Below are 18,107 nucleotides of genomic sequence, written 5' to 3'. Positions count from 1 at the left end.
TTGAATTGGGCTTTCTGGTAGTTCTCCCACTCAATCCAGTATTTCCTCCTCCGCATCCAAAAGGGCGAGATTGCGCTGCCTTTCAACTTCCTCAGCAGCTGCCTTCTCATTTATTCAATGCTGGCTGCGCCTTCTCCTTGGAGGCATCTATCTAGGTCACTAACGCTGCCTACAACAATAAGATAATGAATGTAATTATTTCTTGAAAATGTTAGAGACATACAGAAAAAATCATACAGAAAATCGTATACTTTATCTCACAGAAATACAAACTAAAATCGTATTCTCCAACAGAATGCAACATATTACGAAAAATAAATGTATATACATTACATGCCCTCATCATTAGACCCACGGTATATTACATGAACAAAAATTCTCTAGCTCCTACACGTTATGAAAATAAAATGCACTTTCGTTCATGCTGATCTGGATTGCATATTATTGCTGGAGGCTGCTGCAGTGCTCACTCTGCCTCCAGTTGGTGGTCCAGCGCAGCCAGCAACTCAGGGATGAGAGCTGCAACGAGAATAAACAAAAAGAAGGAATGTAATACCTGTTACAGAATAAAAATTGGTCCCACACTAAACTTACAGCAGAAAACCGTTCGAAACTGGGTGGTATAGAGTAGTGCCTCTGTCACCTACAGCCAAAAAATTGCTGAGAGGGGGTGAAGCACTAAAAAAATTATGTCAGCAAACCATTCAAGCCTCGATAGTACAGAGGAGTGCCTCTGCCACCTATGTCCTGAACAATTGCTAGCGGGGGGGGGGGAGGGGGGAGGTACTAAAAGAATTAGGTCAGCAAACCTTTCAAAGCTCGATAGTACAAAGGAGTCCTTAGCCATCTACAGGCTAAACAACTGCTGGGAGGGGGTGAAGTAGTAAAAAAGTTACATCAGCAAACTGTTCAAAGCTCGATAGTATGGAGCAGTGCCTCTCCCATCGATGGCCTAAAATTTGCTGTAGGAGGATGCGAAAATTACAGAACACACAGGTACATTGTATGAACAGAAAAAAAGCAATTAACTTACATGGCAGGCTGCCCTGAAGAAGGTATTGTTGCTCCTACCACTGGTGATGCTTTAGATGGAATCTGAGCACTTCATTCCCCCCTCCCAAAAAAAAAAGAACTGACATAAATACAAACAAGCAAAGACACAGGTGAACTTACGATGGAAGAATGAGGGGACGATGATGGTTTACATAACCTCTACCCTTCTGCCTACCATTTCACCCAGGGAGCCAACAGGAGTGCGATGTTCCTCCCCACCTACTGATGAATGCTGGTCGCAGAATGCAGGAAAAGTTGGTACTGGTCTGCTAGCCACAGATTTCGTGCACTTTTGTATTTGGGTTCTGTCGCATTCTGGAAATACTCACTTATTCCACTGATCCGTTCTTTGTGCTAGACATGTTCGACGATCTGGCTGGAGAGCCCGCTTCCAGTCACTGGTTCACTCTGCGGAGAGTTGCAGCCGCTGGTGCACATATTGCTCCACCAGTGCCAGGCTATGATGGTGCCTCATACAGCAAACTGCTGTGCTAGTATATTTAACAATATTGTTACGTGATGCAGGATCATCTTTAGAGTTTTGACATGATTTTTATTTTTATTATTATATATTTATTTTAGTGGAAAACGTTTAAACAATACTCCCACAAGTATTATAATTGTCTTTAAGGTTTTGACGTCGTTTATTGGCGCTCATTTAACTTAGTTTCAGATTATAAACAATATTCCCATGCAATATATTTCCAAGTGTATTTGCATTAATTTATTTTGCGCGATATATTCTCGTTCCCCATGCACTAGAGAAAACTGGTCTGTTTGTGAGTGGTGACAAGAAGTCAGTACTGGAACTGAAGACTAGAGAGAGGTCTGGCCTTGGCTTGGTGCGTCAGAACTTTCAGAACAGGTATATAACACTTTCCAACTACAGTGCAGTGTTTTGTGTGCAAGTGTATTCGAAACAAATTGTGTAAAGCAACATTTTCGAGGGTATTGAAGGGTCAAACAGTGCACGAAGTGTCTCAGGGAGGTAGGCTTTAGTACTTCCCACAAAAGTGGACGAAACGTCCCAAGAAGGAAGGCTGGACAAAGACTGGGAGTTTTCACAAGTGTGCCAGAACCTGCTTCGATCTTTTTAGAGTGTGTTCAAGTGTGGCTGTATTTCTCGGAATATAAAGTGTAATTATATCGCAAATTGTTTAAATATTGTTTTGTCATCTGCAAAGGTCTCTCTCTTTCTCTCTCTCTCTGTGTGCAGTGTTACATTTAGTTCCTGTGACATTTTCAATTTCTAAACTATGTGAATTTACCACACCATGCTTAAACTGTTTAAACAATATACAATATTCCATAAACAATATCCCCACAAATTGTTTAAATAGTCCATGCAACATTTAGTTCTAATCTTTTTAGTCAATCTGCTACTAGCTGCGAATTTTTGTGTAAGTATGTGTGAAACAATATTCTGCATAATTAGTATATTTGCAAATTGTTTCAACTCCAGCATCAATTTAGAGGCATGTTAAAAATAAATAAACAGTATCTATGAAAATTGATTAATGCATTATGATTTACATTATATTAACCTGCTGTTGTGATAATCTTCTAGTTCATCGGCTCGACACAGACTGAACGAATTTCCCACCATTTTTCCTGAGGCGACCATCTTGTATTACACCACTGGTGGGGAGTGTACTGGGAGTTGTCTGAGTGGGACCCACGTGCCGGCTGTGGAAAACCCATGACGTTTTTAGGAGTAGGGGTACTTAATTGATCAATTAATTTCCTTAGTTAATTTAATATCAATTTGTCATCAGAGGGGGCTAGAAACGGCTCAGCCCCACTACTCACGCTGTCATCTGACAAGCCATAAGGTGAGTGAACATTATGACTCTAGAGAAGAGAGACCATGCACTGTTAGTGAAACTGTCTTATGCTAATGACGAAAGTTAGAGTGGAACATTGAGAGATAAAACCAGCTGAAAGTCTGAGGATAGACCCAATGTCATTAAATAGTATACATTAAATGATGACGAAATTAGGAAACACGGGTGAGCTTGATGTAGCATCTGGAAAAGGGAGGTGTCCTATCCCTGTAGAAGTTACTGACGAGGTTGCTGTTGCTGTAGTTGACTGCGCAGCATGTGTCCTGCGTAGTACTAGTGCACATGTGTCATGAGAATTGTCCATGCAATAGTCTACAGTGCGGAAAGTGTTCCGATATATCGGACACTGGTACATGTAGACGATTCAGACAGTGCAGCACCTCATTTAGCTCTTCTGTTTCTGGCACAGATCGAAGTTTGTGACATGTGGCTAGGCAATATTCTGTGGGTTGACGAGGGACATTTTACAGTACAGGGTGTAGTGATTGCACAGAACTGCCGAATTTGCCTACTGTTGGACAGCGTGTTGTACACGAAGAGACACTGCATTCTCCGTATGTGACTGTGTGGTGTGGATTCACAACCACCTTTATTGTTGGTCCGTTCTTCTTTGAAGAGGACAAGCGCAGAGAGCCTGTCAGATGTACCGAGACGTGTGCAAGCTATCGAGACTTCCTTGTACAGCATGTGATTTCTACTTCGAGAAAGCGGAACTGTCCGTAAACCAGAGTTTTCATGCAAGATGAGGCAACACCTGAAGTCGCTTGTCCAGTGAAAAATCTGCTTAATGCAACCTTCCACGGGAGTGTTGTTTCGTGATGTATGGCCTGCAAGTCACCTTATCCGAATCCATGCGTCTTTTGGCTTTTGGGATATCTAAGAGAATGCTCTTATCAGAGACACGTTCGGTCTCAACCTGATCTGAATGCCGGTACACAGGGACACGCTGCTGAGATTCCACTGGAATTGCTGTGAGCAACTGTTGATCACTTCTTTCTACGGATGCTCATACTGAACAAATTGTGTGGGTGGCGGTTAACAATAATATCAAAGCTAAGCCTTTCTTACTTGTTTTACTTTTCCGCCCATGTCTCGTCCTAATCCGTTACCTACAGAAACATTTCCATAACCTTTTCTCGCATTTACAACGCCAGATTTGCACGTGGTAGTCAGAACTGGAAGTATTTTTTTCCAGCGTAAATCAATTCCTCATTATCTCATTAGAATATCTACCACCTTTCGTTGCCATACGATAACTACAGTCCGCACTGGTCCTCTTTGGGCAGCTGTATTTTAATTTGCACTCAGTACGTCCGTTTTGCTATGAGACACTTTACACAAAGTGTAGAAAAACTACGTTAATGGTCGCAGGTTGTAACTGAACAGCTTGCACACATTCATCACACAGTGGTAAGAAATTCGTTGTTTTCCCTTTGTGTTAAACATATTGAGGTAAGGGAAACACAGCCTAACGAAAGCTGCAATTTTATGTTTGGAAGTGACAAGTCAGGACGCTGTTTTTAATTCCTTGTACCTCCGTCGAAAATACACATCTCCCAAAATGCACCAGCTACACTAATTGATTACGAATCTATTCTTTCCCCGTGTCGTCATGAAACGGCACTTGCAACTGCGGTAATTCAACTGATATCACAATCATTGTCTTTGACGCTACAGATTTTCTCGAGTTTGTAAAACCGAAGAAGTAACTGGATATTAATTCATGTCTGCCCCCTTTAAACGGTTTCCGGAAAATCTACAATTCTTCCTGCAAGTTGATTCTCACACCCCTCTAATCTGTAAGCAGAATTCTTGTCCTCCACGAAAGCAGCAACTTCGTTATACAGTGCTTGTACGGATTCTCGCGTAGTGCACAAGCTGTTCAGACGAATGGGAACTTTTGCTCCAAACATGGGCAGAAGACGCTTTTGTTCGTGTCATTTAACGTCGCAAATGTGTCTAAGTACTGTTATAAGAGGAACACAACAGGGAACGCTCTCACGATATTCCAAATCTGTTATTGTATTGAAAACCTGGTCGGAGACAAAAACAAAATATTCGTATCAGTCATCCTCTCCTGTGCGTCTTTAGTAATATTTACTCCCGTCGGCTTAACGTCTGCGAATATGGTTGTAAGTAAAACGATATTCACAAGACACCAATCTGTGTTTATGTAATGTGCTGTAAGTGTCAAATAATGCAACTTTTTCACAAATCATTCCACATAGCAACTGTCGCAGACAATGTTTCATTAATAACTTAGATAATAACAGAAGGCCTTATCCGGTTCCGAGCTGCAGCAACCTCTTCTGTGACATGTTTACTTACACTAGAGAGGTTTCACATAATATCTGAAACGCTGAGTTCTCGATAATATGCGCCCAAATGAATTAATTGTAGACCTATTTCGTTGAAACCTTCACCAGAAACAACTCTCAAAGTATCATCTCTTTAGTGCACATTGCAACGAACTGTTGTTTTTTTTATATTATTATTAATACGTACATTCCTGAAGGACGTGTGCCAGTGTGGGATATCTTACAACTGTGTTTCTTTAAATGAGTTGCTCCCGACTAGAAACACAATAACATAGATCAGTTTAGGCACGAGACGTATCCTGTAGACTTACTGTTATCGTTTATAACAAATATTTATTTCTTATTTCGCTTTTTAGACCCAATAGTTTCTTCTGCATTTACGCATTGGTTACAGTTTTACTTATTACTGCACTTGCTTTCTCACTCTGCATGATTATAAACACACCACAATTGAGAAGCCTGTGCTGGATGTAGTAGCGGAGGGATAAGGACACGTTTAACGTTTTTATAGTCGAACATTACCTGGGACACGGTCACGCCCTCTACGCTCGGCCACTATAACTAGTGCGGCCAGGCTGTCCGGTTACGCACACTTCGCATTTTATGCGCGACTACTCGGTCATGCAGGACTGGTCTGTCCCATCACCGACGGCTCCACTTTTTATTTTCATTTATTTACACGTCAAGTTCCGTAGGACCAAATTGAGGAGCAAATCTCCAAGCTCATGGAAAGAGTCAGTACATGATATTACAACATGAAAGTTGTAGTGGACTGTTAAGGCAGCCAGTCCACAGTGAAGTAGCCGAAAGGGCACGCGTCAACATCTACATCTACATCTACATCTATACTCCGCGAGCCACCTTACGGTGTGTGGCGGAGGGTACTTATTGTACCACTATCTGATCCCCCCTTCCCTGTTCCATTCACGAATTGTGCGTGGGAAGAACGACTGCTTGTAAGTCTCCGTATTTGCTCTAATTTCTCGGATCTTTTCGTTGTGATCATTACGCGAGATATATGTGGGCGGTAGTAATATGTTGCCCATCTCTTCCCGGAATGTGCTCTCTCGTAATTTCGATAATAAACCTCTCCGTATTGCGTAACGCCTTTCTTGAAGTGTCCGCCACTGGAGCTTGTTCAGCATCTCCGTAACGCTCTCGCGCTGACTAAATGTCCCCATGACGAATCGCGCTGCTTTTCGCTGGATCATGTCTATCTCTTCTATTAATCCAACCTGGTAAGGGTCCCATACTGATGAGCAATACTCAAGAATCGGACGAACAAGCGTTTTGTAAGCTACTTCTTTCGTCGATGAGTCACATTTTCTTAGAATTCTTCCTATGAATCTCAACCTGGCGCCTGCTTTTCCCACTATTTGTTTTATGTGATCATTCCACTTCAGATCGCTCCGGATAGTAACTCCTAAGTATTTTACGGTCGTTACCGCTTCCAATGATTTACCACCTATGGCATAATCGTACTGGAATGGATTTCTGCCCCTATGTATGCGCATTATATTACATTTATCTACGTTTAGGGAAAGCTGCCAGCTGTCGCACCATTCATTAATCCTCTGCAGGTCTTCCTGGAGTACGTACGAGTCTTCTGATGTTGCTACTTTCTTGTAGACAACCGTGTCATCTGCAAATAGCCTCACGGAGCTACCGATGTTGTCAACTAAGTCATTTATGTATATTGTAAACAATAAAGGTCCTATCACGCTTCCTTGCGGTACTCCCGAAATTACCTCTACATCTGCAGATTTTGAACCGTTAAGAATGACATGTTGTGTTCTTTCTTCTAGGAAATCCTGAATCCAATCACAAACCTGGTCCGATATTCCGTAAGCTCGTATTTTTTTCACTAAACGTAAGTGCGGAACCGTATCAAATGCCTTCCTGAAGTCCAGGAATACGGCATCAATCTGCTCGCCAGTGTCTACGGCACTGTGAATTTCTTGGACAAATAGGGCGAGCTGAGTTTCACATGATCTCTGTTTGCGGAATCCATGTTGGTTATGATGAAGGAGATTTGTATTATCTAAGAACGTCATAATACGAGAACATAAAACATGTTCCATTATTCTACAACAGATTGACGTAAGCGAAATAGGCCTATAATTATTCGCATCTGATTTATGACCCTTCTTGAAAATGGGAACGACCTGCGCTTTCTTCCAGTCGCTAGGTACTTTACGTTCTTCCAGAGATCTACGATAAATTGCTGATAGAAAGGGGGCAAGTTCTTTAGCATAATCACTGTAGAATCTTACGGGTATCTCGTCTGGTCCGGATGCTTTTCCGCTACTAAGTGATAGCAGTTGTTTTTCAATTCCGATATCGTTTATTTCAATATTTTCCATTTTGGCGTCCGTGCGACGGCTGAAGTCAGGGACCGTGTTACGATTTTCCGCAGTGAAACAGTTTCGGAACACTGAATTCAGTATTTCTGCCTTTCTTCGGTCGTCCTCTGTTTCGGTGCCATCGTGGTCAACGAGTGACTGAATAGGGGATTTAGATCCGCTTACCGATTTTACATATGACCAAAACTTTTTAGGGTTCTTGTTTAGATTGTTTGCCAATGTTTTATGTTCGAATTCGTTGAATGCTTCTCTCATTGCTCTCTTTACGCTCTTTTTCGCTTCGTTCAGCTTTTCCTTATCAGCTATGATTCGACTACTCTTAAACCTATGATGAAGCTTTCTTTGTTTCCGTAGTACCTTTCGTACATGATTGTTATACCACGGTGGATCTTTCCCCTCGCTTTGGACCTTAGTCGGTACGAACTTATCTAAGGCGTACTGGACGATGTTTCTGAATTTTTTCCATTTTTGTTCCACATCCTCTTCCTCAGAAATGAACGTTTGATGGTGGTCACTCAGATATTCTGCGATTTGTGCCCTATCACTCTTGTTAAGCAAATATATTTTCCTTCCTTTCTTGGCATTTCTTATTACACTTGTAGTCATTGATGCAACCACTGACTTATGATCACTGATACCCTCTTCTACATTCACGGAGTCGAAAAGTTCCGGTCTATTTGTTGCTATGAGGTCTAAAACGTTAGCTTCACGAGTTGGTTCTCTAACTATCTGCTCGAAGTAATTCTCGGGCAAGGCAGTCAGGATAATGTCACAAGAGTCTCTGTCCCTGGCTCCAGTTCTGATTGTGTGACTATCCCATTCTATACCTGGTAGATTGAAGTCTCCCCCTATTACAATAGTATGATCACGAAACTTCTTCACGACGTTCTGCAGGTTCTCTCTGAGGCGCTCAGCTACTACGGTTGCTGATGCAGGTGGTCTATAGAAGCATCCGACTATCATATCTGACCCATCTTTGATACTTAACTTAACCCAGATTATTTCACATTCGCATTCGCTAATAACTTCACTGGATATTATTGAATTCTTTACTGCTATAAATACTCCTCCACCATTGGCGTTTATCCTATCCTTGCGGTATATATTCCATTCTGTGTCTAGGATTTCGTTACTGTGCACTTCCGGTTTTAACCAACTTTCCGTTCCTAATACTATATGCGCACTATTTCCTTCAATAAGCGATACTAATTCAGGAACCTTGCCCTGGATACTCCTGCAGTTTACCAATATTACGTTAACTTTTCCTGTTTTTGGTCTCTGAGGACGGACGTTCTTTATCAACGATGCTGATGTTCTCTCTGGTAAGCCGTCAGGTATTTTATCGTTTTGCCCAAGGGGGGGTCCCTCTAACCTAAAAAACCCCCGTGTGCACGCCACACGTACTCTGCTACCCTAGTAGCTGCTTCCGGTGTGTAGTGCACGCCTGACCTGTCTAGGGGGGCCCTACAGTTCTCCACCCAATAACGGAGGTCGATGAATTTGCAACCATTATAGTCGCAGAGTCGTCTGAGCCTCTGGTTTAGACCCTCCACACGGCTCCAAACCAGAGGACCGCGATCGACTCTGGGCACTATGCTGCAGATATTAAGCTCAGCTTGAACTCCGCGTGCGATGCTGGTTGTCTTCACCAAATCAGCCAGCCGCCGGAAGGAACCAAGGATGGCCTCAGAACCCAAGCGGCAGGCGTCATTCGTTCCGACATGTGCTACTATCTGCAGCCGGTCACACCCAGTGCGTTCAATAGCTGCCGGAAGGGCCTCCTCCACATTACGGACGAGACCCCCCGGCAAGCACACCGAGTGCACACTGGCATTCTTCCCCGACCTACCCGCTATTTTCCTGAGGGGCTCCATAACCCGCCTAACGTTGGAGCTCCCTATAACTAATAGGCCCGCCCTCTGTGACTGTCGGGACCTTGCCGGAGAATCGGCCACTGGCCCAACAGGCGAGGCATCCTGTGGTGGCTCGGAAACGATGTCATCACCACTAGGAAGCACCCCGTACCTGTTGGAAAGGGGTAAGGCAGCTGCCACGCGGCCAGATCCCACCTTCGCCTTTCGGCCAGGCACACGCGAGCCCACCACTGTCCGCCATTCACCCTGGAGTGATGGCTGACCGGTAAGATGCTCACTGGCGGAAGACGCAGCGACATCAGGGGTTCCATGTGATTCCAAGGCCACCGAAGTAGGCATAGGTCTCACCACAGTTGCCCCAACGCCACTACGAGCCGACGCCTGCGCCTCGAGCTCGATGAGCCTAACAGACAAAGCCTCCACCTGCCCCCGAAGAGTGGCCAATTCTCCTTGCGTCCGCTCACAACAACCACAGTCCCTACACATGACTATGTTTACCCTACTCTATACGGTGACAAATTCCCAAGATAATCTTCTGATGAGCTACTCTGATAATCAAGAAACACTCACTGAAATACGAGACGCGAAAACTACGCTAGGTTTTCCCAGAAAAACTATTTAAAAGCTAAGCGCAGCAAATAAGTACAAAATAAATTTCTCTCCTAACGATCAAGAACTGTTAGTTTCTATGCAGAGCAGATAAACACAAATAGAATCCCTTCCTTAGTGGAAGGTCGTAAACAAAATGCAAAATAAACGCTTTATACAAACAGTACTCGCTGCTGCTGGTGCTCTCGCTCTGGCTGTCACAAGACGCCGTCTGGCGTTAAGTCTGGAACAGGATTCGTAATGGATGTGATAAAGAAAAGAACGTAGCTACTAGAACACTTAACTTTTATATCGTCCTTTGGTATACAGCATTCTTGATGATACAAGTGAGACTCTTTAGATTCATGAAGTAACTAATGGCGCCTTGCTAGGTCGTAGCCATGGACTTAACTGAAGGCTATTCTGTCTCTCGGCAAATGAGAGAAAGGCTTCGTCAGTGTAGTCGCTAGCAACGTCGTCGTACAACTGGGGCGAGTGCTAGTACGTCTCTCGAGACCTGCCTAGTGGTGGCGCTCGGTCTGCGATCCTGACAGTGGCGACACGCGGGTCCGACATGTACTAATGGACCGCGGCCGATTTAAGCTACCACCTAGCAAGTGTGGTGTCTAGCGGTGACACCACAAAAGTAATAACAGATAAAAATAAATGTTAACGAACCTGAAAAAAGTCAGTCCATATGTTTAAGTAAACGCTATCAGCAATACAATAAGAATCAGCTTAACTTTTCAAGGAACTCCTCAACAGAATAGAAGGAGTGACCCATGAGGAAACTCTTCAGTTTCGATTTGAAAGCGCGTGGATTACTGCTAAGATTTTTGAATTCCAGTGGTAGCTTATTGAAAATCGATGCAGCAGTATACTGCACACCTTTCTGCACTAGAGTTAAGGAAGTCCGATCCAAATGAAGATTTGATTTCTGCCGAGTATTAACCGTGGTGTGACCGCCAGACACCACACTTGCTAGGTGGTAGCCTTTAAATCGGCCGCGGTCCATTAGTATACGTCGGACCCGCGTGTCGCCACTATCAGTGAATTGCAGACCGAGCGCCGCCACACGGCAGGTCTACTCTAGAGAGACTCCCTAGCACTCGCCCCAGTTGTACAGCAGACTTTGCTAGCGATGGTTCACTGACTACATACGCTCTCATTTGATTTGCATCAATCCAAACGACTGCCATTCGGGTGCGTATCCGCCCCTGTATTGTTTCAGCGATATCTACAAACTGTTGGTGCGTCGGTACTTACTGCAGCAAACTATCTGGACGATATTGTGATCTCCGGAAAGACGGAAGAAGAACATTTAGCCAGTCCCAGAGCATTGTTTCAGGTTTTGCGACGAAATGGTTTTCGCTTACGGAAGGACAAATGAGTGATTTTCGCTCGTGACTTGCCATACATGGGCCATTTACTCAATGCCCAAGGCATACATCCCAGTCCCACACACCTCTGTGCCATACAAGACTTGCCTTCACCGCAGCATTTGAAGCAGCTACAAAGTGTGCTGGGAAAAATTAACTATTGTCGTAAATATGTGCCGCATGCCCCTTCCATATCAGCTCTGCTTCATCGCTTACGCCGCGTTCCGTTCGTCTGGACGACGGAATGCGAAAGCGCCTTTCGCTAGTTGAAATCGGCGTTGCTTTCCAATACTTGCCTTACGCCATTCGATCCCCAGAAGCCCCTTGTGTTGATGGTGGATGCATCGGATTTCGGGATCGGTGCTCTGCTTGCGCACAAAGATGGCTCGCACGATCGCCTTATTGCCTTTGCGTCCAAATTGCTCTCGTCTGCGCAAAGAAACTACTCACAGATCGAGAAAGAAGCATTGGCTCTCGTATTTGGTGTTACAAAGTTTCATGACTTCTTGTATGGTCGTCACTTTACCATAATCACAGACCATAAACCTTTGACATCGCTTTTTCTTCCGAACAAGCCTGTACCTCCACATACCGTGCAGAAATTCATTCGCTGGTCTAATTTAACTTGCTTGCATGGTCATTGATTCGGAAACCGATGACGTGGTCGAATCGTTACCGATTGATTTTCGCCGTGTAGCTACAGCCACAACTGCCGACGCTGTCCTTGCTACCGTTCTGCGTTTTGTTGCTACGCAATGGCCCTTGTCAAAGTCACAGATCGGGGATCCGTTGGTCCGCCGATTTTTTGCTCACCAGGAGTGACTTTTTGTTCGACGTGCTGTTTTGCTGTTGCGTTCTGATGATGATCAGTCCAGGGTCGTGGTCCCACGTTCGTTACAGTCCTCTGTCTTAAAGCTTCTCCACCAAGGACATTGGGGTATAGTGAGAACGAAACAACTTGCTCGTCAGCACTGTACTTGGTTCGGAATAGATGCCGCGATTACAACTATGTGCTCTTCCTGCATGGCATAAACCGAACAACAATCAGCACCACCGCGGAAATTCTTTGCGTGGCCAAAAGCCACTTCCCCTTGGCAACGCTTACACATCGATTTTGCTGGTCCATTCTGGAGTGGTCATTTTCTGGAATGCTCGATGGTTGGTTGTGATAGATTCGTTCAGTAATTTTACTTTTGTAGTAATTTTCCTTTTGTTGTCCAGATGTCTTTCACGACGTCATCTGCCACCATCCAAGCGTTATCTGCTATCTTTTGCATTGAAGGTCTTCCACAGACTATCGTTTCTGACAATGGCCCACAATTCATGTCCACAGAATTTCAGTTATTCTGCAAGGCCAATGGTATTCGACATCTGACGTCCGCGCCATTTTCGCCACAGTCAAACGGTGCCGCTGAAAGATTGGTCAGGACTTTCAAGTCACAGAAAGTTGAAAGAGTCGCATTCTCGGAAGGACGCGTTATTGCTCTTTTTGTCTTCATATCGCTCTCAGCCCCGAGATGGTCGCTGGATGGCTGAGTTGCTCCACGGTCGCCATCATCGAACCTTGATGTCTTTGTTACATTCGCTGCATCATGTTCCTGTGCAGTGGCCGACACCTGCTTTTGCCCCAGACGACGTTGTCTACTACTGCCACTATAGAGGTTCACGGCGTTGGCTCGAAGGCCGGATTCTTCGCTGCCTCGGACGCGCTATGTATTTGTGGGCCTCTGGTGAGGTGCGCCGGCATCTCAATCAGCTGCGCCTCTGTCGTCGCACGGGATCTGCCGCTCGCCCTCTGCTTTCAGCTAAGGTGCCGTCTGGTCAGCGCCCGGGGACCCATCTACTGGCTCACCTCAGCCCCATGTGTTACCGACGCTGCTTTCCATTTTGCCCCATTGCGACGCGCCGCCTCCGCTGCCGCCTGTTCTCCCGCCGGTGACGCCCGCAGTGGACGCGTCGCTTCAGCCACCGGTCACCTCCCTGGGTCACGTGCCGCCGATCGCTTCCCGTGACCAGTTGTCCTCCGACGTGGAACTCTTGCCCGCTCCCGACCATATGTCGTCTTCGCCCGTCGGGTGCCCCGGCCCGATGGAGGTCGACCCTTCGGCCCCTCCTGTCTCTCTACGGGCGCATACACCGCATGTTGGAGTGGTTGGTGTGCACGCTGGAGTAGGTTTTGAGGCGTTCCCTAGCTCCCCGCGGTCCGAACGGCAGGGTGCTGGTGGCGCAGCCTCGCCTGTTGTTAGGCTCCCACCTCGTCACACACGACAACATGGGGTCCCCCCCATGGCGGACGGAGGCCTTATACTACAACCGTATGGCGATTCGCGGGGGAGGAATGTGGTGTCACCGCCAGACACCACACTTGCTAGGTGGTAGCCTTTAAATCGGCCGCGGTCCGTTAGTATACGTCGGACCCGCGTGTCGCCACTATCAGTGAATTGCAGACCGAGCGCCACCAAACGGCAGGTCTAGTCTAGAGAGACTCCCTAGCACTCGCCCCAGTTGTACAGCCGACTTTGCTAGCGATGGTTCACTCACCACACATGCTCTCATTTGCAGAGACGACAGTTTAGCATAGGCTTCTGCTACGTCATTTGCTAGCGAGGCGCCATATTCTTCAGTAATGTATTCTGAACTGATAATATTGTGAATCATGTACCGTCAAGAGCGACGTTCATCATTAATGGATTAAAGTTAAGTATCAAACTAATTACGTCCGCTTTCTGAATTCTAATTCCTTGTCATGTTCCAGACCTCACGTCAATATAGTTCTTTCCTCCTCACGCCAGCCTGCGTGAGCTAAAACGCGTGCATTTCGGCCTCCACTACTAACACGGTGTTGGTTCTTCTGCCAACACAACATTAACCAAGTGAAAGTTGCCTGTTCTTGAGAATAAACTAATATTGGTAACAAGAAACGACAATAAGGAGTATAGATATTGAGAGGCCAATGTCAAAATACCCAGACTCGTGAACAGAAGTCGACAGGAGGTTCGTGAACTCGCACCACTTATTGCCCAAACCGCCTGTTTCTGAGCCAAAAATATCCTTCTACAGTGGGAAGAGCTATCCCAAAATATAATACCGTAAGACATAAGCGAATGAAAATAAGCGAAGTAGACTAATTTTCGTGTCGAAGTATAAGTCACTTCTGATACCGTTCGAATAGTAAAAATGGCAGTATTAAGTCTTTGAATAAGATCCTGAACGTGGTGTTTCCACGACAGCTGACTATCTAGCTGAATACCTAGAAATTTGTACTATTCAGTTTCACTAACCATATGCCCGTTCTGTGAAATTAAAAGGTCAGGTTTTGTTGAATTGTGTGTTAGAAACTGTAAAAACTGAGTCTTACTGTGATTTAACTTTAGTTTATTTTCTACAAGCCATGAACTGAGGTCATGTACTGCACTATTTGAATCCGAGCCAATGTTGCACACAGCATCCTTTACTATCAAGCTAGTGTTATCAGAAAACAGAAATATTTTAGGGTTACCCGTAATACTAGAGGGCATATCATTTATATAAATAAGTAACAGGAGTGGCCGCAACACTGATCCCTGGGGCACCCCTCCCCCCCCCTACCCCCACTTGACAGTACCACACTCACATCCTACATCACACCTGTTTTCATCGTTGTGAATAATGACCTTTTGCTGCCTGTTGCTAAAGTAAGAGATGAACCAATTGTGAGCTTCTCCCCATATTCCGTAATGGTCCAACTTCTGGAGCAATATTTTGCGATCAACACTATCTAATGCCTTTGTTAAATCAAAAAATACGCCAAGCGTTCGAAACGTTTTGGTTAGCCCATCCAGTATCTCACAGAGAAAAGAGAATATAGCATTTTTAGTTGTTAAACGACTTCTAAAGTCGAACTGTACATTTGATAGCAAATCGTATGATATAAAATGATCAATTATCCTTACATACAAAGCCTTTTCAATAACTTTAGGAAACACTGGTGGCATAGAAATGGGTCTAAAATTATCTACATTACCCCGTTCTCCCTTTTTATAAAGCGGCTTTACTACTGAATACTTTAATCGCTCAGGAAACTGATCATTCCTAAAGGAAAAATTACAAATATGGCTTAATACAGGGCTAACATGCGCAGCACAGTACTTTAATATTCTGCTAGACACTCCATCATAACCATGAGAGTACTTAGTCTTCAGTGATTTAATTATTGACTCAGTGTCCCTCTTGTCTGTATCACAGAGGAGTATTTCAGACATCAATCTCGGAAAGACATTTGCCAAGGAAGTTATATGATTTCCTGTGGAAACTAAATTTTTATTTAATTCACCAGCAATGCTCAGAAAATGATTGTTAAATACTGTACATATATCTGTTTTATCAGTAACAGAAATATTTTTACTGTGACTTTATATCGTCGACCTTGTGCTTCTGACCAGACACTTCCTTCACAACTGACCATATGGTTTTAATTTTATCCTGTGAATTAGCTAATCTATTTGCATACCACATACTCTTTCCCTTCCTAATAACATTTTAAGCATCTTACAATACTGTTTGTAATGGGCTACTGTAGCCTGATTGTGACTACTCACAATATTTTGATATAATTCCCTCTTTGTTCTACATGATATCCTTATCCCACTAGTGAGCCCCCTGGGCTGCCCATTACTGCTAGTACCCCGTTTAAAATGGTGTAATGGAAAGCAACTCTCTAAGAGCATTAGAAATGTGTTAAGTAAAGAACTGTATTTATAACCTATGTTATCGGCGCTATAAACATCCTGCCACTCTTGTTCCTTGACAGTTTTTAAAATACTCACTATTGCCGTTGGGTTAACTTTCCTACATAGTTTGTAATTAAATGTGACATTGGTTTGAGTACAAAAGCCTATTAGTGCTAGAATGTGTGCATCGTGGTCTGAAAGGCCATTCACGCTCTTACAAACAGAATGACCATCTAGTAATGAAGAATGAATAAAAATATTGTCTATGGCTGTGCTACTGTTCCCCAGCACCGTAGTTGAAAAAAACACAATTTGCATCAGATCGTGTGAATTTAGATCTATCAACATCCTTTTTCTTGTACAATCATATACAAAATTAATATTGAAGTCACCACATGTAACTAGTTTCTGGTACTCCCTACAAAGTGAATCAAGAACCCTCTCTTGCTTGATTAGAAATGCTCTGAAGTCGGAGTTAGGGGACCCATAAACAACAACAGTTAGAAGTTTAGTTTTACTAAATTCAACTAACTCTACACAGCATTCAAATATCTGTTCAGTGCAGTGTCTTGATACGTCTATGGACTCAAATGGAATACTGTTTTTCACGTACACAAGGGACTCCTTGAGAAACAGCCAGCTAATCTGTAGCCTGGTAAAGGAGGGCCACTGAATTGCCAAATAATTTAAGTGGTGCTCTGATATACCAATAATTTCAGAGTCAACATCTATAAGCAGTTCACTAACTTTATCTCTAATACGTCTTATATTCCACAAGGCACATGTCCATGAAACACATGGTCAGCTTTTCTTCTAAACCTGAACCACAGTTCTTCACACGCTTCTCTCTAGAATCAAACGTTTTGAATTCCTCAAGGACCTTAAACACACACACACACACAAACGCATACACGCACAATTTATCGACCGACCGACAAATTTCGTGGCAGCCCACACAACGCACGTCCCGGCCGACTACACTCAACGACTGCAGCGCCGCCCTGCACCTTTCGCTGGTTGTGACGTTATGTTCTACGAGATATCGCTTAGTGTTACACAGAAAAAGAATTGGGATTTGGCTTGGCTGTTTTCGAACGAAAAATGCCAGAAAAAGCTGTGGTAGAGCTGCAGGTAAAGAAATGGATAATGCAATGGAAGAAATGCACCTACACTGTGTTACTCACGGAGCTGGGACCCGAAGATTTTTGGAATGGATGAAAACTGCTTTTCAGAACATACAGAAGATGCAGTCGTGAAGTTGTAGTAGTAGTAGTAGTAGTAGTTAGTAGCTTTATTCATCTGTAGATCTGGTTTTACATGGATATGGGACATGTCAAACTATTTACAAGTTACGACCAATTTAAAATAAGCTAATTCGTATACACGTACATTTACAGACTTCTAGTCAGAGACAATCATTAGATTTATTCCTGATATACAATACTTTTTAAAAAAAATTATTAAATAATGTAATGCCACACTGATCACTCATATTTCACTATCAGTCACTGTACACACTATACACACATTGTTTCATAACACTTCACTCACTACACACACACACACACACACACACACACACACACACACACACACACGCACGCACACACACACACACAGGTGATATCTGAGCCATTTTTTGTGCTGCAACTTCCCATCTGCAATCCTGAAAAAGTGAGTCAGCATCCCTCTATAGTGTTGAGCTCAGAAAGAGGAAGAGGTGTTAGTATTGTGCTATGCATAGCTTGCGGGTAAGTATTTCTAGAAAAGGAAAAAATAAGGAAAAAACATAATGTGTAGGTGTTAGATGGAATGTTGGATGTTTTATAATCATTATTGTTATTTATTTGTATAACTGTTCTTTACCAAACCCCTACCGTTTTATCTAAGTAATCCTTCACTGTATAAAATGTAATGCATAACAGATACATTTTAGCTGCCGTATTAAATAAGTGTATTTTTGCAATTCCTTTAATATC

General features: G+C 43.8%; 1 protein-coding gene across 1 annotated transcript in view; it reads right to left on the bottom strand.

Moving 5' to 3' along the window:
- Positions 1-466: 466 nt before the first annotated feature.
- LOC126195793 (apical junction molecule-like) overlaps positions 467-18,107 on the bottom strand; it is a 147,178-nt gene continuing 129,537 nt past the window's right edge. The window contains exon 5 of the mRNA XM_049934428.1: positions 467-556. Within this exon, the coding sequence (XP_049790385.1) occupies positions 467-556 (90 nt within the window). The remainder of the gene's footprint in view (positions 557-18,107) is intronic.

This window comes from Schistocerca nitens, chromosome 7 (assembly GCF_023898315.1).
Source record: "Schistocerca nitens isolate TAMUIC-IGC-003100 chromosome 7, iqSchNite1.1, whole genome shotgun sequence".
NCBI lineage: Eukaryota > Metazoa > Arthropoda > Insecta > Orthoptera > Acrididae > Schistocerca > Schistocerca nitens.
This window is presented reverse-complemented; position numbering and strand designations above follow the sequence as displayed.